General features: G+C 43.8%; 1 protein-coding gene across 1 annotated transcript in view; it reads left to right on the top strand.

The window, feature by feature from the left end:
- Positions 1-26,807, top strand: part of KIF19 (kinesin family member 19) — a 122,014-nt gene that overhangs the window by 12,873 nt on the left and 82,334 nt on the right. Inside the window, exon 3 of the mRNA XM_033961262.1 lies at positions 21,658-21,768. Within this exon, the coding sequence (XP_033817153.1) occupies positions 21,658-21,768 (111 nt within the window). The remainder of the gene's footprint in view (positions 1-21,657; positions 21,769-26,807) is intronic.

Here is a 26,807-nt window from a genome sequence, read left to right as displayed (position 1 = left end):
ATTGTATTTTCAATCACTAGGGACAGGCAGAGTCCTAGAGTCCTGCACAGCTTGCCAGTTCCTCACTACTGAAAATGTGATAGTGAAACAGCACCTTCTACTGGCAGGACTATAGGTGGACGACTCCCACTAAGCTTAGAGGGAACAGGGTAAACATTACTGCAGGAATAACGCATGAGCCTTTTACTGCCTGAAAATGGGAGGCAGAAAGTGCACACATTCTAATTTTTAAAAATGGCTGCCTGCAAATGTCAACATTAGCCCTTTCTTACTGCTGCAATAAAAATGACCTTAGCGCACGGGAAAAACCCGCACGAGGGTGCACCAAGGCCTCTTTCTACTGCAACATAGTAAAAAGACTCCTTAATTTGTTCATTTGCTTCTGTGGAGCCCAGGACAGTCTCACACTGATCTATAGCTTCCCTGAGGGCAGTGGCTTAGTAAGGGAAGGACACAGCGTCCTGGGTGCCATCTACTATAATCCCTATTATAGTAAGGAATGATTCAAGGTCCGCGAAGGTGAACTGTGAATTATTTCCTTTATCTTTTCTTTTGCTTTTCTTGTTGAAATTAGTATCATGTCTCCCCTTTTGTGGGCTTAAAAAGGATTTATGTATGATTGATTATGTTTTCTGTTTTGGTGTTACCTTTTTCCCTGTATTATTGGATAATGTATTATTCAAATTATAATAAAAAAACTTATTGAACTGAAAAAAAAAATAAAATGACAAAGACTAGGGGACACTCGATGAAGTTACAGGGAAATACTTTTAAAACCAATAGGAGGAAACTTTTTTTCGCTCAGAGAATAGTTAAGCTCTGGAACGCGTTGCCAGAGGATGTGGTAATATTTCATTATTGTAATTCCTAAACATAATATAAACTTCTTGATTTGTAAGTCGCCTTGAACCTAGATAGAAACTGAAGATTAGATTAGGTTAGTAAATTTAAGCAACGCCAATAAAGAAAGAAACTAAAAATCAGATCGGAAAGCGATTGACATATTCATCGGAGCATTCTGACAAAACTTCTCTTCCTTGAAAAAAAAAATAAATAGAATAAAGTCGAAATTCTGTAAATGGCGCCCAAATCTTGGCACAAACAAAATAATGGAGTGCCAAGTGCTATTTTATGAATCGCACTCAACGCTGGGTGGCCCTTATGGAACAGCAGTTAGCACCCAGATCCACACTCAGTTTCAGGCACAATGATTTATAGGAACTGAAACCTAGTAAAGGTGCACCTAAATTAGGCGTAGATCTGCCGTATTCTAGAACACTGCGCACAGATTCTAGGAATGCCCCAATCCACCCATGCTCCCTTTTTGGATCCATGCACAAAAACATATGCATGTGTCTTTATAGAATACAAAGATGCATGCGGAAATTCAAATTGGTGTCAATTAGCACAAATTATTTGCACTAATTAGCTCATTGTTCAGTTAAATTGCACGTACCCAAATATTGAATCTTTAGAGGCAAAGCGCTCCACAGAGTGGCCGCCACCCAGGAAAAAGCGCACTCTTGTGTTGAAATCCATCTGAGACATGTTATAAAAAGAGTGGGTGAAAGAATGGGGAGTGGGGAGGGATGATCCTGGGCTGAGCTAAGGGTGGAATTTCTTCTTTAATGTAATATGGAGAAATAAAACAAAAACAAGGAAATAAGGTGATTCCTTTTTATTGGACCAACTTAAAACATTTTTTTGATTAGCTTTCGAAGGAAACCCTTCTTCTTTCTGATCTGAAGAAGAAGCTAATCAAAAAATGCATTGTTACTCCAGTAAAAAAGGTATCAACTTATTTCCATTATGTTTTTGTTTTACTTCTATATAGTACCTCTAAAAGTGGACTGACACACCATTTTACTTCTGTAATGTGAGAGCAATAGGAAAGTTGAGGGTAAAAGCAAGTACGCAGTGAGAGGATGGTAATGAGAGGACAGACTAATGGGTCTGTTGGTTCCTGTATCTGATCATTTGAAAACAAAATGTCTCATGTTCCTGAGTTCTCAAGCCCTCTTCTTCTTGGCTTTCACCTGCAGAGTGACGGGCAGTGCTGCGTTTGGTGTGATTCCAGCTTGGAGGAGTGGGAGACACAGGGAAAGCTGGCCCGGTCAACTTCTTCTGCCTCTTCTAAAGGCCCAAACACACAGGGAAGCCATTGTCTGTTGTAGCTGAAAGGGAGGGGGTGGAGAGAAAGTATCCCAAGGGGTGGATGAAAGGACAGCTGATTTCTGCAGAACAGAGCAAGGGAGGGGATGGACGAGGAGGGGCAGAGAATGCCAGGGAACAAGAGAGTGATTCAGAAGGTAAGACTGGACGAGAACAAAGGGGTTTTCAGGACTGCTTGTAATGAATCTTTGTCACAGTCACCTTGCTCAGAACTTGTCCGTTGCCTGAAGAAGGTGATTTTAGTCATAGCCCCCCCCCCCCCCCTTCATTCCCATCCTGCAGTGAGCCTGGGATTTCCAGGGCTGGAACAAGGACATCTGGCTCCCGAGGTAAATGCTCACCGTTCCACTCCCCCCCATCCATCTAGCACCCTCTAACCCACAGGTGTCAAAGTCGGTCCTCGAGGGCCGTAATCCAGTCGGGTTTTCAGGATTTCCCCAATGAATATGCATGAGATCTATGTGCATGCACTGCTTTCAATGCATATTCATTGGGGAAATCCTGAAAACCCGACTGGATTACGGCCCTCGAGGAGGGACTTTGACACCCCTGCGAGTCTAACCCATCGCCCACCACAAGCACAAATCTGTGAAGATGTTTTAAATTTATCAGTGATTCAGCTCTTAAAACCAAAGAAGGAAGGACACTTAATATACATTTCTTTGTAATCTATCAGTCGTGGGCAGGGGAGTTAGGTGAATAGGTATAAGAAGATAAGAATAGCCTTACTCTGGGTCAGACTAGTGGTCCATCTAACCCAGTATTCCATCCTCGCAATGTCCAATCTAGGTCACTAGTACCTGGCCAAAACCTGAAGAGTAGCAACATTCCATACAGAATCTCAAAGAATAGCAAGATTCTGGAATCCCAAAGAGTAGCAACATTCCATGCTACCAATTCAGGGCAAGCTGTGGCTTCCCCCCATGTTTGTCTCATGTATCTTTTTATTGCTTTCCTAACGTTGATGAGTCCTTCAAGGGATCTAATCTGCGGAGGCAGTCGATTCCAGTGGCTCAGTATGAAGTGGGAGTAGGAACGTCATTTGGCAGTTTGCAGTTGAAGGGCACAAGCAGGGAACGTTTTGAGTCATATATCATCCTGGGATAAGAACATAAGAACTGCCATCTCCAGATCAGGCCTTAGGTCCATCAAGCCCGGCGATCCGCACATGCGGAGGCCCCGCCAGGTGTACACCTGGCATCATTTTAGTCATCCGTATCACTCTATGCATCTCATAAGGAGATGTGCATCTAGATTACCCTTAAGTCCTAGAACGGTGGATTCCACAATAACCTCCTCTGGGAGAGCATTCCAGGTGTCCACCACTCGCTGCGTGAAACAGAACTTCCTGATATTTGTCCTGGACCTGTCCCCCCTCAGCTTCAGTCCATGCCCTCTTGTCCTTGTCACATTGGACATTGTGAATAACTCTTTTTCCTGCTCTAAATTGTCAGTTCCTTTCAGAATTTTGAAAGTCTCAATCAGATCCCCTCGCAGTATCCTTTTCCCAAGGGAGAACAACCCCAGTCTCTCGAGTCGTTCCTCGTAATCCAGTTTCTCCATACCTTTCACTAGCTTCGTTGCTCGTCTCTGCACCCTCTCCAGCAGTTTTATATCTTTCTTTAGGTATGGAGACCAATGTTAGACACAGTATTCCAAGTGTGGTCTGACCATCGCTCTATAAAGTGGCATTATTACTTTCTCCGGTCTACTCGTGATTCCCTTCTTTATCATGCCTAGCATTCTATTTTCTTTCTTCGCCGCCGCCGCACATTGCACTGACGGTTTCAGGGTCCTATCTATCAGTACACCCAGGTCCTTTTCTTGTTCGGTCTTTCCCAGAGTTGCACCTGACATTCTATACTTGTGTTCCTTGTTCGTTCTGCCTAAATGCATCACTTTGCACTTTTCCACATTAAACTTCATTTGCCATTTCTCTGCCCATGTCTCCAATCGACACAAGTCGCTCTGGAGTTCCTCGCTATCCTTCTGCGATCTGATTGCTCGGCATAGCTTTGTGTCGTCTTCAAACTTGATGATCTCACTGGATGTTCCTTCTTCTAGGTCATTGACGAAAATATTAAATAGGATGGGCCAAAGTACCGAGTCCTGGGGCACACCGCTAGTCACTTTCTCCCAGTCCGAGAACTTCCCATTTATGCCCACTCTCTGCCTTCTGTTTTCCAGCCACTTGCCTATCAATCTTAGTATGTCTCTCTCTATTCCATGGCCTTGTAGTTTCCTGGGAAGTCTTACATGTGGAACCTTGTCGAACACTTTCTGGAAGTCCAAGTGTATAATATCCACTGGTTCTCCACTATCTATTTGTCTGTTCACTGTCTCAAAAAATTGAAGTAAATTTGTCAAGCATGATTTCCCTTTCCTGAATCCATGTTGACTGGGTCTTATCAGGTCGTGTGTATCTAAGTGCCGGACTATGCTATCTTTAATCAGCGCTTCAACCATCTTTCCAGGGACAGACATGAGACTCACAGGTCTGTAGTTGCCCGGCACTCCTCTCGATCCTTTTTTGAATATCGGCATGACGTTTGCTATCTTCCAGTCATCTGGTATCTGTCCAGTTCTAATTGACAGGTTGGCAAGTTTTTGCAATTGTTCTCCGATTTCAACTTTCAGTTCTTTTAAGACTCTCAGGTGAATTCCGTCCGGTCCAGGGGATTTGTCACTTTTAAGTTTGTCGATCTGGTGGTATATCTGGTCCAAGTCCACTTCTACTGTGGTGAGGCTGTCCTCTACTACTCCCTTGAATACTTTCACAGTTTCAGGTATTGTTGCGGTGTCCTCCTTCGTAAAGACAGATGCAAAGAAGGAATTCAGTCTGTCCGTAATTTGTTTGTCATCCTTGATGTACCCTTTACCTCCCTGGTCATCCAGTGGTCCCACCGCCTCTTTTTGCGGGTTTTTTCCCTTTTATGTATCTAAAGAAGGGCTTGAAATTTTTGACCTCTTGCGCTATTTTCTCCTCGTAGTCCTTTTTGGCAACCCTCACCGCCGTGTGACATGTCTTCTGATAATCTTTGTGTTTGTTCCAAGCTTCTGTTGTTTTCGTGCGTTTCCACATTTTAAAGGAGTCCTTCTTTTCTTTTATGGCTTCCTTCACCTCTCTAGTAAGCCATGGCAGTTCTCCTTTGCCTTTAGTTTTCTTTACTTTGGAGATCCGCGGAATTTAGAGGCTTTGTGCTTCCGTGATAGTATTTTTCAGTAGGGACCATGCCTGATCTACCATTTTAACTTTGCCCATCTTTTTCCTGAGTCATTTTTTCACCATGGCTCTCATGCTATCGTATCTTCCCTTTTTAAAGTTTAAGGTCGTGGTTGAGGTTTTGGTATGTTTCCCTTTCCCGACGTCAAGTCTAAAGTTGTCCCCAGCGGGACCGTGATTTCTACTTCCTTTGTCGGTCCCGTAATGCCATTTAGGACCAAGTCCAGGGTGACATTTCCTCTCGTCGGCTCTCCTAACATTTGTTCCAGGAAGCAGTCCCCTAGCGCTTCCAGGAACTTGGCCTCCTTTCCGCAGTTAGAGGTTCCCAGGTCCCAGTCTATCCCAGGGAAATTGAAGTTCCCCAAGATTATGACATTACCTGTCGTACATTCATGTTTAATTTCCTCTATCATTTCCGAGTCTGTCTCCTCCATCTGTCCTGGTGGTCGATAGAACAGGCCAATCTTTGTGTCTGCACCGTTGTGTCTGGGAATCTTGATCCAGAGGGATTCCAGCTTCTCTTTCCTTTCCGTCGTAGCCTCTCTAACTGATTCTACTCCTTCCTGAACATATAGGGCAATACCTCCATCTTTCTGCCCCACTCTATCTCTTTTCTTATAGTTTGTATCCCTGTAGTACTGTGTCCCATTCGTTTTCGTCATTCCACCATGTTTCTGTTGTGCCAATGATTTCCAGTTCATCGTTTTGTGCTATAGTTTCAAATTCTCCCATTTTGTTTCTCAAACGTTTAGCATTCGTATACATACATTTGAGTTCTCTTTTTGTTACCTTCTTGGACTTTCTATGCTTAGCGGTCTCTAACGTTTCTTTTGTTGTATTCTTTTATGCTCCTGCGTTCTCACCCTGCTTTGTGGTCGTCCCCTCCTGTGTCTGAGTAAATTTCCGTAGTTCCTTCTTCAGGGCATCCTGTCGCCTGGGCCATCGACTGGTGGTCGACTGTCGGCTTTCCCCCGTCCTTTAGTTTAAAGCTTTCTCGATGGCCCTCTTCATGTTACCTGCCAATACTCTTGCTCCTTCCTTGTTGAGGTGTAGTCCATTCTTTCTGTAGTACCTGCTTTTTCCCCAGAATGCTGTCCAGTTGCGCACGAAGTCAAAACCTTCCTCTTCGCACCATCGTCTCATCCAGGCGTTGATCGCTTGCAATTCCCCTTGTCTCATTCCATCAGCTTTTGGTCCCGGGAGGATCTCTGAGAAGGCTACTTTCACTTCCCTGATCTTCAGGAAGGACCTGTTCGGCATGTACAGATGTAAATTCCACAAACTTTCTACTTTTGTTGTCTGGCCATTTAATTTTCTAATCGGGTTGATATTCATCTCTGGTTTCTACTTTTCTCTGTCTTTTCTAACTCGTTCAAGGTCTCTAGTCCCTCTGCCGCTCCTTATATCCTCTTCTTCCCATTTCCATACTATACAGAACTTGGAATATTCTATTACTCTCATACTGTACTGAACCTGGCACCTTTCTCTATATTACAGTGTGACCCTACAACCTTGGGTAGGTATTCTACTGTGAAGGGGAAGGAGGGAGGAGAATGCAGCGGAAGGGAAAGGAGAAGATATGTCTCCTGCCAGATCTGTACAGACCTCACCTCTTCCTCTGTTGCTGTTATCTGGTCTGCCTCTCCACTTTGGATTCTCTCTCATGTCCCTATTTGCCTGTCTTCATTTCACATGTCACACTCAGCCCTACTTCAGTCAGTAGTGGCCCAGCCATTAGGAAAGATTAGGCTGTTGCCTAGGTCAGTAGCTTCTGGGCATAGAGGCTCAGCAAAGAACAACTACTATAGTCAAAGCAAGAGAATAGATCCTGGCAGCCCCCCAACCTCAAAGAATTATCGATGCCTGCTTTTACCTTCAAGAAGAGTGGGCGATTTTCAAGTAGCCAATTCACCTGAGTAGACCCACGCACAAGTGTAATATTTAAAAGCCTGGTATCTTTAGGGGCACATTAAGGTCCTGAAAATTAATTGAGTGGGGCGGTGTAGGGCTGAAGGTTTGCCTAGGGAACCCAACACTCTTCCAATAAAACAATTTCACTATCACTAAAATTTCTTGAACTAAACTACGTCGATAACCCTAAACAGTCCTTAAATTCATAAAGTGTTCCACAGCATGAAATATAAATGTTTAAAGGAGGAAAAATACTTCAGGGCCTGGTCCGGAATCATAAATATCCTCACAGACCTTCACATGCCTCCTCTTAGGCATAAAAAATCCTCCTTACTTAATTATACCAACAGTTTTTCACTTCAAGGTTGAATATAACTTGTCTTTGAAAGGTGCCAAGTTCAAAACCTGTTCATATGAAGTAAAGAAATTATTCACTCCTAAAGTTCAAAAAGTGCAAACATCGTTCAAAAGCTGTTCAAATACACTCATAAGAACATAAGAACATAAGAACTGCCTTCTCCGGATCAGACCTTCGGTCCATCAAGTCCGGCGATCCGCACACGCGGAGGCCCTGCCAGGTGTACACCTGGCTTAATTTATAGTCCACCATATCCTTATATGCCTCTCTTAAGGAGATATGCATCTAGTTTGCTCTTGAAGCCTAGGACGGTCGATTCCGTCATAATCTCCTCTGGGAGGGCATTCCAGGTGTCAACCACTCTCTGAGTGAAGCAGAACTTCCTGACATTAGTCCTGAACCTGTCCCCCCTTAGCTTCATTACATGTCCTCTAGTCCGTGTCAAATTGGACAATGTAAATAATCTTCTCTGCTCTATTTTGTCGATTCCTTTCAGTATTTTGAAGGTCTCGATCATATCCCCACGCAGTCTCCTTTTCTCAAGGGAGAACAATCCTAGTGTTATAAGTCTGTCCTCGTATTCCAGTTTCTCCATACCCTTCACCAGTTTTGTTGCTCGTCTCTGCACCCTCTCCAGCAGTTTTATATCCTTCTTTAGGTAGGGAGACCAATGTTGGACGCAGTATTCCAAGTGGGGTCTGACCATTGCCCTATAAAGCGGCATTATAACTTTCTCCGATCTACTCGAGATTCCTTTCTTTATCATGCCCAACATTCTATTTGCCTTCTTTGCCGCTGCTGCGCATTGTGCCGACGGCTTCAGGGTCCTATCTATCAGTACACCCAGGTCCTTTTCTTGTTCACTCTTCCCCAGAGTTGCACCTGACATTGTATACTCGTATTCCTTATTCTTATTGCCTAAATGCATTACCTTGCATTTCTCCACATTGAACTTCATCTGCCATTTCTCTGCCCATGTTTCCAACCGACACAAGTCGCTCTGGAGTTTCTCTCTATCCTCCTGCGATCTGATCGCCCGGCATAGTTTTGTATCGTCTGCAAACTTGATGATCTCACTGGATGTTCCTTCCTCCAGGTCATTGATATAAATATTAAAAAGGATCGGCCCAAGTACCGAGCCCTGGGGTACACCACTAGTCACTTTCTCCCAGTCGGAGAACTTTCCATTTATGCCCACTCTCTGCTTTCGGTTTTCCAGCCATTTGCCTATCCATCTTTGTATATCCCCCTCTATGCCATGGCTTTGTAGTTTCCTGAGAAGTCTTTCGTGTGGAACTTTGTCGAACGCTTTCTGGAAGTCCAAGTATATTATGTCCACCGGCTTCCCACTATCAATTTGCTCGTTCACGGTCTCAAAAAATTGGAGTAAATTCGTCAAACATGATTTCCCTTTCCTGAATCCATGTTGACTGGGTTTCATCAAGTCGTGTGCGTCCAAGTGCCGGACTATGCTATCCTTGATCAGTGCTTCAACCATCTTGCCGGGGACAGACGTAAGACTCACAGGTCTATAGTTGCCCGGTTCCCCTCTCGATCCTTTTTTGAAAATTGGGGTGACGTTCGCTATCCTCCAGTCGTCCGGTATCTGTCCAGTTCTGATTGTCAGGTTGGCAAGTTTTTGCAATAACTCTCCGATTTCAACCTTCAATTCCTTTAAGACTCTCGGATGAATCCCATCCGGTCCAGGGGATTTGTCACTTTTAAGTTTGTCGATCTGATAGTATATCTGGTCTAAGTCCACTTCAACTGTGGTGAGGCTGTCTTCTGTTTCTCCTGCAAACACTTTCTCCGCTTCAGGTATTGTTGAGGTGTCCTCTTTCGTAAAGACGGACGCAAAGAAGGAATTTAGTTTGTCTGCGATTTGTTTATCTTCCTTGATGTACCCTTTTCTTCCCTGGTCATCCATCTTCTTCTATATTGATCCTGTCCACCTTTCTGTATTTGAACAGATTTTGAACTAAATTTCAAGATTATTGCATTGGACATACCGCCTAAAAAACCTAAGCGGCTTACATAAAAGAAAAAATTTTTGTACAAGAGTTTAAATAAATAAAAACAACAAAGAGGGGAACGAACATTAACAAAAACAATGATTGTCACTTGGCACAGAAGATAAAGTAAAAGGGTCATGGAAGGGGATAAACCAGGAGGGAAAGAGCGCAAAGAGGAAAAGAAATGCTTGGGCTGAAGAAGAACCTTAGATGTTGAAAGGTTTTTAGGCTTGATTTAAACTTGGAGGCACCGTGCTTTTGATAGGGAGGGAGTTCCACAACGATGGTGCTACAACTGAAACGATGGTAGTATGAGAGGCGTCATAAACTATTTGGCGCATAGAGGGAACATTAAGAAGAAACTCTTGGGTCGATTGAAGCATTCTCGAGATAGTAAATGGTGTCAACAATCTATCAATAAAAGCTGGAGAGAGAACGGATTGTACCTTAAACATAAGGAACAGTGTTTTAAATGTGATCCAGTGCGCTACTGGCAACCAGTGTGCGTCTATTAAGAGAGGTGTCACCTGATCGTATTCTTTAGCCTTGTAGATGATTTTAACTGTCGTATTTTGCATGATTTGGAGCCTTCTGAGTTCCTTTTCAGTGATAATTTGGTAGAGTGAGTTACAGTAATCTAACTGAGAGATTGCTAATGAATGGGTGAGAATTGTAAGAGATTTAGGCCAGGATTCTCAAAAACCCACGTTAAAAAGCGACAGTCTGCTAATGCAGCCGTTATGATAGCGAGTCAAAAAAAGCAAGGCATTCTTTTTTTTTTTTTTTTTTTTATAAACTTTATTAAATTTTCAGACATTGGCAGTGCATTACAGATAATATAACATTAAAAGTTTGTATAAAATGTACCTTAATACAACCATTTTCCCCGCATTGTCATATTAATTTTGGGACATTAGATCATCTGTTATATTTTTGTCCAATGATACTTAGTTTTTGGAGGTCAATACGGGGACAAATCAATCTTATATTAGTGTCATCTATTCCTTTATCGTATAAAGTCATAATTTGTGGCACATTGTTACAGGTAAAGCCTGTGTTGGATAAATATAAAAGCCGTCTTTTATTGATTTTGACAGCAATAGCCATTCAAATGATCACAAGAAATTGGAAATGTCATGAAAGCAAAGCATTCTTAAAAAATCATGCATGCAAATGAGGTCAGCGGACAGCAGCAAAGATTCACTAAATTTACATGTGCCCATTGCTGGTGATAGCGATGGGCACATGTGCAGAAAAAATGTGTCAATCCCCCCCACACACACACACACATACAAACAAAAACAACAGGAGAGATGCCCACACTCTCCCGTTGCCAAGAAATCCCAGCCGCACACACCCTCCCCTCACCGCTGCAGCGGGAGAGATGCCCACACTCTCCCGCTGCCAAGAAATCCCAGCCGCACACCCCCTCCCCCAGCAGGAGAGATGCCCCTCCCTCCCCCCCCAAAGTTTTCCTTTGAAAGTTAGGGCTCATGGAAGAATGTGGGGACTTTATAGAGCCATAATTTCCATGGACTTTCAAGCAGGTACAAAACACCTATGCTAGAAAATGTGCAGAGTTAGGGAGTCCCAGTCGTCAAGCAACAGTGACATCTAGTGGAAGAATTTAAGGCTCATAGGCGCAAGGTTCTGGATTATAGGTTAAGAGATGGGAGCTGTGCATTTCTGCTGAGGTGTGTGCAAGGCAGGTGTGTGGTGTAGTGTCTTGGAATGATTTTGAAAGGAGGGGCCCTTTGATCCCTTCTCATATGAATTCTGTTAGCAGAGATTTCAAGTTGCTACAGTCAGACATGAAAACAAACTGGGAAAGGAGAGGGAAATGAGGGAGCGGGTTTAGTGGCTGGAGGGATCCTGCAATGAGGGAGCGGGTCTAGTATAAAGAGGGATCCTAGACAATTTAAATGAAAGTGCTTCAGTTTATAGGAGGAATGTCAAATGATTTTAAGTCCTGTAGCCTTTTACTGAAAACTTCACTTTTCCCTGTTTTTAGGGAAAAAGTTAAGTTTACAGTAAAATGTGGAGGGTTACAACCCCCCAAACCCCCCACAACGCCGGCGCGATCTCTATTAAGTAAACTGGGGGGGCTCCCCAACAAAAACCCCCGTCGGAGACTCTAAAAACTGTAATTTTCTTCGGTGCGCGCCTTTGTCTTTCGCCGAGTTGTCTATGAACCTTTTTTATTCATTAATTCACAACGCCCAAGAAATAATTGTAATTTGTTTGCTTTTCCATCAGTATTTTGAACAATGCCTATCTTTTCAGGCAACTTCTTGTGATAAAGAGTTTGTAAATCTATTGGCGAGCTCTGTCTCTTACCAGCAGTTCAGGAAATGATTGAAAACTCACTTATTTAAGAAATTTTTGTAATTTCTAGGTCATTTACCTTTATTGTCACTGTTTCAATTTTCTTTTGTAAACCGCAAAAACTCCTAAGGTACTGCGGGATAGAAAAAAATGTTTATCTCATGTTATGCCTTAACCGCACAAGCCTCAAACACTTGTGGTTTTAAAGTGTTTGAGGCTTGTGCAGATGAGGACGGAGCTTAGGCATTGGTGGAATGAGGCATTATGACATCACAATCTGAGCTCTAGAATGTTGCTACTTAGGATTTTAAAGCGTCTGAGACTTGTGCAGATAAAGACAGAGCTTGCAGGAATGGGGCAGGGGCAGGAAAAGAACTCACGGGGACGGGATGGAAAAATGAGTCCCTGCAGGGATTAGAAAAAATTTGTCCCTGTGTCATTATCTACCCTAGAACACTGCCTAGTTTATGCCTAAAGGCTGGGCCAGCCCTGCTTATACCATAGAGAAAGGATTAAAGCAGCTCTGTTTCCAAGTCTGAAGTGCCTTTGCTGGGTTCCTGAGATGCATCAGGTTCAGGATGAATGTTATAAAGAAGCACTGCTCTGGAGAACAGCTGGTCCTGGGTCTTACTCTGTTCCCGATGGGGTGGAGGAAGGCAGATGGATCCTCTTTCAAAACCAGAAGGGACATCTCCTGCCAGAGCCACTTAGTTTTCTGTTGCAGAGCTACGAGTATAATTAACTGAAGAGCTCGGAGGGTGATATAAGATGGACAGTGAAAGTAAAGTGCAGTTACTTACCTGTAACATAGGTTCTCAGTGGACAGCAGGGTAGTCAGTCTTTAGTCTCCTCCCATATGTGGCTTGTCCTAGGACAGGGGTAGGTCCTCGAGAGCCAGAGCCAAGTCAGGTTTTCAGGATATCCACCATGAATGTGTATGAGATGGATTTCCTCGCACTGCCTCCTTGAGATGCAAATCAATCTCATGCATATTTATTGTGGAGATCCTGAAAACCTGGCCTGGCTCCAGCTCTCGAGGATCGGAATTGCCTACCCCTGGATTAGACTAATGCAACCTGCTTCTCACTGGCCTTCTACTAAACCAGGAGTAGGCAATTCCAGTCCTCGAGAGCCAGAGCCAGGTCAGGTTTTCAGGATCTCCGTCATGAATATATATGAAATGGATTTGCATGCACTGCCTCCTTGAGATGCAAATCAATCTCATGCATATTTATTGTGCATATCCTGAAAACCTGACCTGGCTCTGGCTCTTGAGGACCGGAATTGCCTACCCCTGTCCTAGGAGAACAGACTAAAGAGGAAAGGTCTCGGCTAGAACAAAGGGTTCAAAGAGGATAATTCGGTGGTGCTGAAAATCTGGTGCTTGATGTCCCTCGGGAAGTGCCGAACAGATGACTATTCCCGTGTCTACTGACCCACAAAACATCTGCCGTAATAAGGGGATCGAATTCAAAGCTTTACTCCGAGCAGACCTTTGAGTCAGATTAACAACATGCTGGCAAAGGGGCGATTTTCAGGAAGTAAAGATATCCCGGCCTCTTTCTCCAGCATCTCAGGCTCTGCTGCACAGACCCTGCAAACTCATCAACTTGCATTTATTTATAAAATGATCCGTTTTTTACATTACTGGGCATCGCAGAATCCCCACACACATTGGGAGCGGAAGAATGAACGACACACGTCGTTTCTATGGGGAACCCATTGCACCCCTCGAAACATGGAAAGCGATTTCTTCTGGTGTGGGGAGCTGACTCCCAGTGCAAGAAATTTAGCTTCAGGGCTTTGCTGATTATGTTGTATTCGGCTCTATCTTCTGGAGGGAAAGGGGGGGGGGGGCGGTTTGGAGGGCACTAGGTGGGATAGAGTTTGTTTCTTTTGTGTATCCAGGGCATATAAGAAATAGGGCCTTAAATGCCTCAATTATGCTGGATGGAAGGGATGGGGGCTTGAGTACCTGATTGTAAAAAAACCACTTAGATAACCTTGATAAGTGGTATATCAAATCCTAATAAACTTGAAACTTCTTCTTTTATGATGTCACCAATAAATTACTTTTAAAATAAAACAGTCAGCTCTTCAACCAAGATGTGGAAGAAAAAAAAAATCACTGGCAGAGCTGTGTAGGCAGGGAGGGGGGATGTTTATAGCAACAGCAGCTACAGGGGTACATTGATTTATTGGGATTTAACCACCTTTTCATCAAGAGATTCGCCCAAAGCAGTTTACCATCCACGGCAGGCTCCACTGAGGGTTAAGTGACTTGCCCAGAATCAAAGGGATCGGCCTGGGGTCAAGCGCACAACCTGTGGTTGCTGAGGCAGCACAAACATGGGCTCTTTGTCTGGACCCTCTCCTTTATTGACTGTCCATGAGGAAGAGACAGGCCAGCAGGATCAGACATGCCAAAGCCACACCATGAATCTAGCTCTTGACAGATACTCCTTGCTGACTTGCACTACCCAGGCCCCCCTCCCCCCCTGCCTTTGATTGCAGCTGGAGGGGCTTTACCGATTCAGACGGCTTTGGGCACGTTCATGTGTGCTGACTCTTTGGGGCAGGTGCTGCGATCGCTTGATACTTCCTATCATACCATGTTGCCATGGCAATGCTGACTGTACACAAGGTCCTCTCCAGATAATATGTCCCTCGCAGGTCTGTTCGGCACCTGGCAGGTTTCCGTCACCGACTGCTCATCTGTGACAGGCTGATTTCCGATAGGGGCACTGCTGAACAGGTGGGCAGATGGGAGGCAGGGCCTGGGTATGGGCCAATACGGCAGATGGCAGCCTCGCAAATGAACGTGTTGAAGCCGACTCAAATGGGTCGAGATCAGATCTTTTTGCATTCGTTAATGTGAAAGAGTAAGACTTTCTATTGTCGGAGTCCGTTTCAAAAGATTCAGGTGGGCAGTGACGAGCCAAGCCGCCCATAGGACGAGAGCGGGAATCGTCTGCTAAAGTGCCCTCTTGGAAAATTTATTAAGGCTGAGTGCCTCAACTCATGCTCAGAATTTTACTGAACTCCGGGGGCCACTTTCCTATTAGCCTACCCATGCAAATGTGTTGTTAAGTATTTGGACGTCAAATAGGTTTTTTCGCCCCAGAGCAATTAAGGGTCTTTTTGGAAATGAAGTTACTGCAGCTGAGAATGAAAGAAGAGAGTGTTCCAGCCTATCACGCATTGTGTTTCTTTTTTTCTTTTTCATTATTAAAAATTGTTACGTTCCCATATTATTGTTTGATCTCTCAAAGCAAATTTTGTGGTCTAAGGAAGTACAGTAAAACCTTGGATTGCAAGGAACTTGGTTTGCAAGACAAGCAAAACGTTTTATTAAATTTTAACTTGATATACAAGCAAGGTCTTGCAATACAAGCACATACAGTATACACACATCACAACTGAGCCGATGGTTCTTCTCTTTCTGACGCTGCAGGAGTGGAGTGACTGTGCTAAACGAGCGAGGTCTTGCGATACGAGTACGTACAGTATACACGCGTCACATCATCACGACTGAGCCGATGGTTCTTCTCTCTCTGACACTGCAAGAGTGGAGTGACTGTTCTAAATGAGCGAGGTCTTGCAATATGAGTACATACATTATACACGCGTCACATCATCACAACTGAGCCGATGGTTCTTCTCTCTCTGACGCTGCAGGAGTAGAGTGACTGTTCTAAATGAGCGAGGTCTTGCAATACGAATACATACCGTAAACACGCGTCATATCGTCATAACTGAGCCGATGGTTCTTCTCTCTCTCTGACGCTGCGGGAGTGTAATGACTGTTCTATATGAGCGAGGACTTGCAATACAAGTACATATAGTATTTTGTATTAAAGTTTTTGGGTTGTGGAACGAATCGTCTGAGTTTCCATTATTTCCTACGGGGACATTTGCTTTGATATACGAGTGATTTGGATTACAAGCACGGCTTCCGGAACAAATTATGCTCACAAACCAAGGTTTTACTGTATTTCATTGTTCCTAATTTAAGTTTATACCTATAAATGCTATTTTTACTGAGTTGCATTAGCAAGAAGTTTTTTCTTGTAAAAATTGTTATATAATTATAAATAAAATAATTTTTTCAAAAAGAATTTTATTAAAATCTTAAGGAGATTAAGAGGTAGACGGCAAGAGAGGCAGATTTAGGGCAGAGTTAAAATGTGGGAGCTTGGCACAAGAAAGGGATACTGAAATTTCATTTTTGTAAGATTGAGCACCAACTTATCAGCCATCGTCCATGTATTGACAACTTGTAAACACATGGACAATTTTGTTTGCAGCTCTTTAGACCAGTTTTCCATTGCAAAAAATACCCCAACCCTGAATGTCAACGGCATAGACACAATAGCTCACTTGTAGATGTTGAAATACATTCCCCAATGACACCAAATACAAGTTAAATATTGATGCCAAAAGCGCAGATCCTTGAGGAACTCCCTTACAAATGGGCACAGCTTTAAATATTTGGTCCCATACGATCCTCCCAGAACTTTAAGATTTGCTTCTCAACATACTCTTTATGTTCCTTCTCTAAAAATTATCGGCACCCATCGTGCCTCCATCTTTTCTGTCACAGCCCCATCAACCTGGAATTCCATCAGAGCAGAACAAAACATTGATAAATTCAAAAGTAGTTTAACATGCTTTCTTTTTAAAGATGCCTACGATTGATTTATCCCTTCATTATTTTACCGATTAACAGACTCCCCCTCCCCTTCTCCCTTTGTTCTTTCCCCTTTTTTGTTCTCTTTTCTCACAAATTGTAGTTCTCCCCTTTTTCCTTATGTAATTATTTATTTCGATTTCTATCCCGTCCTCCTAGTAGCTCAGAACGGGTTACAAGCCAACATTCACAATGGAAAACATTTTGGGCAGTACAAGACTATACAACAACTTAAGTCCATTTTGGACAGTTCAAAGACTATACAGCAACTTAAGTCCATTTTGGACAGTACAAGACTTTACAGCATCTTAAGTACATTTGGACAGTTCAAAGACTATACAGCAACTTAAGTCCATTTTGGACAGTACAAGACTTTACAGCAACTTAAGTACATTTTGGACAGTTCAAAGACTTTACAGCAACTTAAGTACATTTTGGACAGTACAAGACTTTACAGCAACTTAAGTACATTTTGGACAGTTCAAAGACTATACAACAACTTAAATACATTTTGGACAGTATAAGACTTTACAGCATCTTAAGTACATTTGGACAGTTCAAAGACTATACAGCAACTTAAGTACAGGAGAGTGCAGAAAGGAGGGGGAATATAAGGGGGTCGAGGGGTAGTTTGCAATTAGAATTTCAGTTGAAGAGGAGGGTCTTTACTGCTTTCTGGAAGGTCATCAGAGAGTTCTGTAGTCTGATTGATCCCACTCATGTTACGTTTGTTTAGTCTACTTAGGTTTGGTTTGTTATTTGTTGTATGAAACTACTTGAATCGAGCACTGCTGGAAATAAGATACAAACCAATCAAGCATTTTACCAGCTATTCCTAATCCAACAAAATAGCCATGTCCACTGTATCAAATGAGACAGATATATCAAGCGAAACTAAGCAAAGTTTATCCATCTCCTTTCATATTTCATCCACCGTCGTTACTAGCAGGGACTCAACCCTATGGCCTACACGAAATCCAAATTGATGGTTATCAAGTAGCTTCTCTTTCTCTACAAAAACTTTTATTAAAGTACTATTTTTCTGTATTATTTTCCCCATAAAAGGAACCACAGCTATGGGTCTATAATTACTCAATATAGACCCATCCTGCACAAATTTAAGAACCTAATTTAGGGCTCCTTTTACTTAGCCCTGGTAGACGTTTCTACTATGGGCCAGCAAGGTAAATGCTCCATCGCTAATAGGAATTCCTATGAGAACTGAAGCATTTACCACGCTGGCCCGCGGTAGAAACCGCAGCTTTGTAAAAGGTAATGTTAGAAGCTGGGTTTGTTTGGTTTTTCTTTTTTAACATTGGGTCATCGTTGAGGATGCGTTGAAACCCTCAGCTCAATGTGCCTATTATTTGATCTCTGGGTTTAGAGCTTGCTTTCCACTGAAGAAGTTTCCTTCTTGTGTATTATTTATACCTTTCAGGGTACACTCACCTGTTTTGTATTTTTATAATACTACTTGATCTTTGTTTGAAATATCAAGGTTGTCTTGGTAAAGTTTCTTTTACAACAAAAATAATTCGACCATATCTCTGTCACTTTCGTTCTGCTGTTTAGGTCTCATCTCGCATGGCTTTTGCTACCTCCTCTCTGAACCAGGCTTTCTAGATTCATTTGCAGATGTGGCCTTCAGAACTGGATATAAAACGTTCGACGAGGTGCCACCGTTTCTCTGCACAACCAATATCACTCTAGCTCTGGCCATTATTTTCTCTAGAGCTTAATTTGTAAACAATTTGGAAGTGACACTGTGGATCCATGGGACAGGGTGGCCTGAGGCAGGAGGGGTTGGTTAGGGACCAGAGGAACTGTACTCTGCTCTGTTCTAGGCTTACCCCTTCTTCTAAATTTCTGTACAGGCTGCCTGGAAGGGAGGGGATGGCACAGGACAGCCTTGCTGGCCTGGAGTCAGAAAAGAAGAGGCAGAGCCATGTTCCAGGCCGTTCCCTCCAAATTAAGGCGTGGCCTTGTCATACTTTTTTTTTTTTTTTTTTTTGCATCCTTGAGCTCACTAGACGTGATCACCCCAAGGTCTCTCTCCTGGTTATTTATTTACCCCCTCCTTTACAAAGCTGCGCTAGCATTTTTAGCGCTGGCCATGGCGGTAACAGTTCGGACGCTCATAGGAATTCTATGAGCTTCGGACCTGATACCACAGCGGCCGGCGCTAAAAACACTAGCGCAGTTTTGTAAAGGAGGGCCTTATTTATTCATTTAAAACTTTTTTATATTGTTTACAAAAAACTAAATGGTTTACATCAATTAATAAATAATAACAATAATAATAACAGTTTCTATACCGCAGGACCGTGAAGTTCTATGCGGTTTATAATGATTAAAAGATGCTACAAATTGAATAGAATTACCAAAGTTAAGAGCTAGTGATAAACAGCTCTAGAGATCAGATATTGTGGACTAAGATTGTACAGGTCAGTTACCTAAATAATTACATCCATTAAAAAAAAATCTTGTGGCAGAGCCCAATGGAAACTGATACAAAATATCTCAAGGAAACCAAAATAGCAAAACAGATACAAAAAAAAAGAATGCAATTCCACCGCATACACACTGTAAGTTTCAAGTTTAATTTTATTTTGATATACCACCCATCTACCAGTCTAGGCAGTGTACATACAAATTTTAAAAGAGCAAAACCAAAATTATTGGGGGGGGGGCAGATATATACAAACAATGGGCACAGAGGGCGGGAGGGGATAGTAGTTACAATCGTTGCCCTATCAAACAACAAACAGAGGGAGAGACACACAGTAGGAGGGGAGAATGGGCTGAGTCTTGAAATTGCGATGGATGGAATCATGCAGCGGAAACATCCGTAAACAGAAATGCTTCAAGATCTGATCTGATTGTTGCCAGGCTGTCTTCTTTTATAAAACGTAACGAGGAAGGGCGCTCCGTGAATCTGGAGCCATAACTGCACAAATTACCTTTCTCGGGTGCCATTATAATTTCTTTGCTATTTCACATCACCCCATATTTCAAGAAACTTCGCTGGCTACCGGTCGAGGCCAGAATAATTTTCAAAGGCGGTTGCCTATGCTTCAAGACACTATTCGGCACTGCACCCACTTGCCTACTGAAACACTTTGTCCTACAGGACAAACTCCGCTTCTCACGCAGAACATTGCTGTTTACGTTTCCAACCCCCAAAGGATGCCAATTCAAAAGATGCCTCGACAGGACACTATCCTTTCAAGCAGGATACCCTTGTCCACACTCTTAGACACTGTCACGCTTAGACTACTGCAACGTACTTCTCTCGGGTCTCCCGTGCACCCGTCTCTCACCTCTTCAATCCATTCAAAATGCTGCTGCGCGACTCATATTCCGTGAGAGCCGCTATTCTCATGTTACCCCTCTCCTCAAGTCGCTTCATTGGCTCCCTGTCCGTTGCCGAATACAGCTCAAACTCTTCTTGCTGACTTACAAGTGCATTCGCTCTGAAGCCCCCCAATATCTGTCCTCACTTATCCCCCACTATGCTCCCCCATGATCTCCACTCATTGGGCAAGCCCCTCTTATCCGTACCCTTCTCTTCCACTGCCAACTCCAGACTCCGTCCCTTCTTTCTTGCAGCACCGTATGCCTGTTACAGGCTGCCTGAAACAATACGTCATGCACCATCCCTAGCAACGTTCAAATCCAAGCTGAAGGCTTTCAACTCTTAATTCTCACCCACTGTATCATTCCCTCTACCATAATCTCCCCAACCTTGTAATGTCCTGTCTAAATTAGATTGTAAGCTCTTCTGAGCAGGGACTGCCTATCGTATGTTAAAATGTACAGCGCTGCGTACGCCTTTTCAACGCTATTAGAAATAATAAATAGTAGTAATAATCCTGAATTCACTGTCATACCATACATTCAGAAAATCACTAAAAACCCACTTATTCGATACATATGCTTAAAGTTCCAAACACAACTAACTCCTACCTCCTATCACCAATGTAATCTCGCTACACAGCTGTTCATATGCTTCCTCTCAAGACGAATGATCTAATCTAATGTAATGCTTGACTTTATATGCCGAGTCATCATTCAAGGAAAGCTCGACTCGGTTTCCAATAGTTAAGTTATCGAATAAAAACCCAGAAAAGAATAAGACTAAGTTTGGTAAAGTTCATTTTCAAAGTGTTTGGCAAATAAAGTAGTTTTTAAGGATTTGCGAAAAGGTTGAAGTGAGCCGGAACTCCTTAAAAGAAGTGGAAGGCCATCCCACGGTTGAGAGAGCTTAAAAATCAAAGAGTGACTGAAAAACTTAACTCCCTTAATCCCTTTTTTGGAAGGAAGAGATCATTTGAGTGGTTGATCACCTCTTGCAAAAAAAAAAACAACTCTAAACATTCCAGGATAGAGGAAGGAGAGGAGTAAAAATACCATGTAAAATTTTAAAAACAACACAGGCACACTTAAATTGAACTTTAAAACAAACTGGGAGCCAATGGAGACTCTGAAGCAACGATGTCACGTGATCAAATTTACGTTTCCCCAAAATCAATTTCACAGTTGCAATCTGTAGAGGCAAGCTTTTGTAACACCAAGGTAAATAACATTGCAATAGTCAAGACGAGATAAAATAATTGACTGAACTAAGGTGGAAAAGTGACAATGATGAAAGAGAGATCTAACCTTCCTCAGCATACTTAGATCAAAAAAACATTTCTTGATCACGGAGTTAACTTGATCTTTAAGAGAGAGAGAGAGAAGTCAAGTAAAACTCCCAATTCCTTGGCAGAGAACTCAATCTGTAGAGAGGATCCAGAAACTGTATCCTTTATACCTCACTGCCTCTCTTGTTGCATTCCATCTTGAACTGAAAAGGTATGACGGGATATAAATAAAGCTATTATTATTATTAATAAATTCTGTTTCTCACCTCCCTCTCATGTCTTTCACGCAATCACTGTCTACTCCAGTACTTTGGATTTTGCAGATGGTGGTTCTGATGGACCCTATGGAAGATCCCGATGACATTTTGCGAGCCAACCGCTCCAGGGAGAAATCCTTCATGTTTGATGCGGCCTTTGATTATACAGCGACTCAGGTGAGGACGTGAGCAAGGTTTGGGGGAGACCAAGCAGCTGGTGATCCAGTCCTGGTTTTTACTCTCAGTACACCTATGGATATGTAGTGCCAGAGTCTCTATAACAAGGGAAGAACTGAGGGATCGATTGATATTCAGTCAGTGGCTGTGAGCGGCGATGTTCCTGGTTATCGAATGCCAGGGTCACATCTGGGCATCGTCCTTGGATATTCTAGGTTTATGCAGCCAGCTTGTATACAGTCCAATCGGACCATTAAACGTAGGGGGGCAAATGCCAACTCCGTCCCTGGATCATCAACAATAGTCAGCTTTGAGTTTAGCCGACTGTGGATAGCCCCGAACAAGTGATTTCACCAACCAGGAGCCATTTCTGGATGGTTCAATTGCTTTAAATATTGACCTATCAATGTCCGTACTTGAGGTAAACCTGTGACTGGCTTAGCCTATTGCTGAAGGCATGGAGATATTCATTTATTCACTGGAATTCATTAACAAACCACCCCCCCCCCCTCTCCTTTTTACATAACTGAAGCGTGGATTTTTTGGTGACACGTCAATTGCACGCAAGTCAATGGCGTGCCAACACCTGCGTGCAGGACAATTGTGCACCGCCGTTTCCAACGTTTTTATGGCTTACTGGGAGCGTTTTGAGGGGGTGTTTGGAGGGAGACCCCCTACTATACTTATAAATGCTCGCGCTCCCACTGGGGGTTGGGGGAACCCCCCAATACACTGAAATATCCCAAAGAGCAAGAGAACTGAAGTTTTCAGTGAATTGGGGGGTTCCCCCTCCCAAACCCCCCCAAACGGGAGCGCGATCACTTACAAGTATACTGGGAGGTTTCCACCCCCCAACCCTCCTCAAAATGCTCCCAGTAAGCTGTAAAACCGCTGGAAACGGCGGCATGCAATCATGCTGCGTGCAGGCGTCGGTGCGCCATTGACCTGCGCGCTTTAGTTACGGAACTGTTTTTTTTTTTAGCACCGGCCATGGCGGTAACAGCTCCCACGCTCATAGAATTCTATGAGTGTTGGAGCTGTTACCGCCGTGGCCGGCGCGATAAACCGAGCTATGGTTTTGTAAAAGGGGGGGAGGGGAGTGCATTTTCACGCAGAGATTAACTCAGAGCATTTTACAATACATCGAATGGTGATTAGGTCCTGTTGGGTAATTTTTCGATCTGTCCCGGCAGGTTCCCCCCCCCCCCTCCTTGTCAGGCAGGACATGACATTTTCTACGTGATGTTGTTTTGTTGTTATTACAAAACAAAGGGGTCCTTTTTCTAAGACGCGCTAGCTGTGTTAACCTGCACTGAACGCTAAAGCGTCTATGGATGCATTAGCGTTTAGCACACACTAAAATGGTAGGGTTCATAGACAACGGCGCGAAAGACAAAAGCACGCCCGGACAATTGAGCGCAGCGCAGAAGCGCGCACCGCTCAAAATTACAGTTTTTAGGGGCTCCGACGGGGGGATTTGTTGGGGAATCCCCCCCACTTTACTTAATAGAGATCGCGCCGGCGTTATGGGGGGGAAAAAGTGAAGTTTTCAGTAAAATGTGGGGGGTTACAACCCCCCACGCCCCCCACAACACCCCCACAATGCGGCGCGATGTCTATTAAGTAAAGTGGGGGGGTTCCCCCCCACGGCCCCCCCCGTCAGAGCCCTAAAAACAGTAATTTTGAGCGGCACGCACCTCCGCGCTGCGCTCAATTGTCTGGGCGCGCCTTTGTCCTGGCGCGCTTTTGACCTGACACCAAATGGTAGCGCACCTTAGTAAAAGGACTCCATAATTAATGCAGCAGCAGAAAAGAAAATATGTTGCATTATTTCCAGGCATTGAGGGCGGTGAATTCGCTTTGCACGCCACGCCGCCATTTGAATTTCAAGCTGCGAGCTGTTGGCTTGCACTTCCTTTTATAAAATTGCTGAAGGCCTTTTTATTTGGTGGGTTTTTAAACTAAGCGTTAATTGCCTTTTAATTACTGGAAATGGCTAACGTTCTTTTAATTCTCCGTGCAGAGCCTTTTGGTTTGCATCACATGACAACAACCAGGTCAGAATCAGAACTCTTGAGATCAGTTCTGTGACCTTTAAATCACTTGGAGGTGGAGCTGCTGCCTCTTTAGCCAGAGGTTGGCAGATCAAATTCCAGGGCTGCTCCTTGTGACCCTGGGCAAGTCGCTTAATCCTCCATTGTCCTAGGTCAGGGATCAACAACCTATTCACAGTAAAAATCCAATTTATCCAAAATGTTTGACCCAAGATTTACAAAGAGCCGCAAGGTGTAGCTTCTCTCCCCTCCAACCCCTCGCAGATCTCTGCACCTTTCATCCCTCCCTCCCTTCCCTGCCTCTCCCCCAAACCATAGCCAAAGTTCTCTCCCCCTTTCTAGGCCTCGACCCTTTAATCTCCCACCCAACCCTATGATTCCCCCCCCCCCCCGGGCCTACTGAAATAGCTGGTGCGTGGCTCTCTCGTGCCTGCGTCCTTGCGGCTGCCTTCTAAAATGGCTGCCGCAGCCCCTCATGGTGGCTCATGGTACTACAGAAAATGCCATGAGCATCCGCGAGAGGTCACGGCAGCTATTTTAGAAGGCATCCGCGAGGAGGCAGGAGTAAGAAGGACCACCAGGTATCTTGGTAGGCTCGGAGGGGAGGGAATCTTGGGGTATTGAGGGAGATTAAAGGGTCGGGACCTGGAGAGCCACAGCCACATACAAGCAGAGCCGCTTGTGGCTCGCAAGCCGTAGGTTGCCGACCCCTGCCCTAGGTACATGTATATATGTAAACCGCTTTGAGTGTAGATCAGGGGTGTTAAAGGCCCTCCTCGAGGGCCACAATCCAGTCAGGTTTTCAGGATTTCCCCAATGAATATGCATGAGATCTATTAGCATACCATGAAAGCAGTGCATGCAAATAGATCTCATGCATATTCATGGGTGAAATCCTGAAAACCCGACTGGATTGCAGCCCTCGAGGAGGGATTTTGACACCCCTTGTGTAGATGTATAAGTACAAAACGGTGGTATACAAATCTCTTTCCCTTTGCACTAAAATGTGAGGTGATGATCTTTAGGAAAGAAGGCTGAGGGTTTTTTTGCACATACCATTGGTGCTTTTCCAATGAAAGCCCCTGTGGGCTCAGCCTGGTGCCTGAGGTTGATTCTCAACTCAGATGGTCTCTTTCCAGGTCCATTGAAGGCATCCCAGTTATCACCAGATCAGAGGCAGGCTTTAGGGCCCATGGTTAGAGAGTTCTGGAAGGAGCCCTGGTGTGGTGTACATTTCCTGGGCATTTCCTGAAGGATGGAGTTCTACGTGTGTCTAGGCTCGTGTGCCAGCCAGACCAGTAAGGATGTGGGCTGGAGGAGGCTCTGCCCATTTCTGGAATCGTTTGCCTCTCTGTTTCTCTGCCAGCCATTCTCTCAAAGTTAAGGCTTCCGTGCAGACAAGAGGCAGAGTCTGCTGAGCCCTGGGGAACGGCAGTTCTCTCCAGTGCATGTATGCCAGCGGTACAATAATGAGCATTTCTAGGAACGTCTTGCCTCTGGGACCTACCTCTGCTCTCTGTTATTCTGAATATTTATCATACTGTAAGTCTGAGGCTGCAGACAGTAGAACACTCAACCTGTGCCCTTGGGGGACTTCGCTAAGAGGCCACGAAAATAATCAGTGGCACAGAAAGGACCTTTATAATGTTTTTTCTCTTTATTGGAATTGATATGAAACATTTAATAGCACTGTAAAACAATCATATAACAGAAATATGATAAGTATTATCAGAATACTAAGTTTTATTTTTTAAAAATATGATAATCCGCTTATCAGTTTTCTAAGTGGCGTACATTGCTAAAAGTTGGGGATATATTGACCAGGACACAAAGGCGTACAGGAAACGTTAGGAGAGAGGGAAGAATTGCATCGTAGGTAGGATGGGGAGACAGACTTGGGTCAAAAGGAAAGGAGTGGGAAATTAAAAGGCAAAGTCTAGAAAGCAAAGGCGTCATTAAATTTAAAAAAGTGTTTAGTTTAGATTTAAATCGTTCTAATACTAGTTCCTCACGTAATTGGGGGGGGGGGGGGCAGAGCATTCCAAAACATGGGGAATGGTTGAACGTGTCGTGCTAAGGTGTCTCATTGAGGGAATAGATGGCAGGAGTTGATTGGGCGAAGAGTTCTTGTTTGGGCGTATGGATTGAGGAGTCGGTTAATGAATTCAGGAAACTTTGTAGTATGTGACTCGATGGGAGATCGGGAGCCAATGAGAGACAACATGGAAGAACATTCAAATGATATAATGTCAGCATAATACCAAAGAAACACCCAATAAACACACATGAGAAGACCAAATAACATAGATGTGATGCAAATGTTGTTCCTACACTACAAGAAAATCTCTTAATAGATGCACATTAGAATTTTCCAATAACATCGATAGAATGGCGTACTGAGGGTGAGAGGCACCCTGGGGAATGACGGCCCTCCACCGCCCTCTTCTCCACTCCCCCTCTACTGCGTACACGCCCCTTCCCTTCCCCCGTACCTCTTTAACTTTTCCAGCGTCATCACCAATTTGCTGCTTGCGTTGGTGTCAGCTCTCCCTCTGATGTCACTTCCTGGATGCAGGACCTGGGAAAGTGACATCAGAGGCAGATCCGACGCTGGCGAAAAGCTAGAAGTACGATGGGAGGAAGTAAAGGTGGACATGTGGTAGGGGGAGGGGTGGGAAGGAGAGCGGGGGGGGTAGAGGAGGACGGTTGCCGCTTTCCCCACCAAGATGGCCCCCCCTTACTGTGCTGCGCCATTTAAGATTCGATCTACCGCTCCTGCATTTTACTGACCTAAGCGGTTTACAAAGTATCAAACTAAAATGAAATTAGGTACTTGAGAAAAACGACCCGATCTGTCCAGATTAAAATAAAATATGGAATACATTTCCAAGATGAAAATTCAAAAAAATAGAAATAATGAAAGAAGATAAAAAAATTAAATATGATGATATAATGTCAGCACAATACAAGCAAAACACCTTAATT

This window comes from Geotrypetes seraphini, chromosome 10, assembly GCF_902459505.1.
Source record: "Geotrypetes seraphini chromosome 10, aGeoSer1.1, whole genome shotgun sequence".
NCBI classification, from domain to species: Eukaryota; Metazoa; Chordata; class Amphibia; order Gymnophiona; family Dermophiidae; genus Geotrypetes; species Geotrypetes seraphini.
The sequence above is the reverse complement of the archived record's forward strand: the minus strand, read 5'-3'. Positions and strand labels throughout refer to the sequence as shown.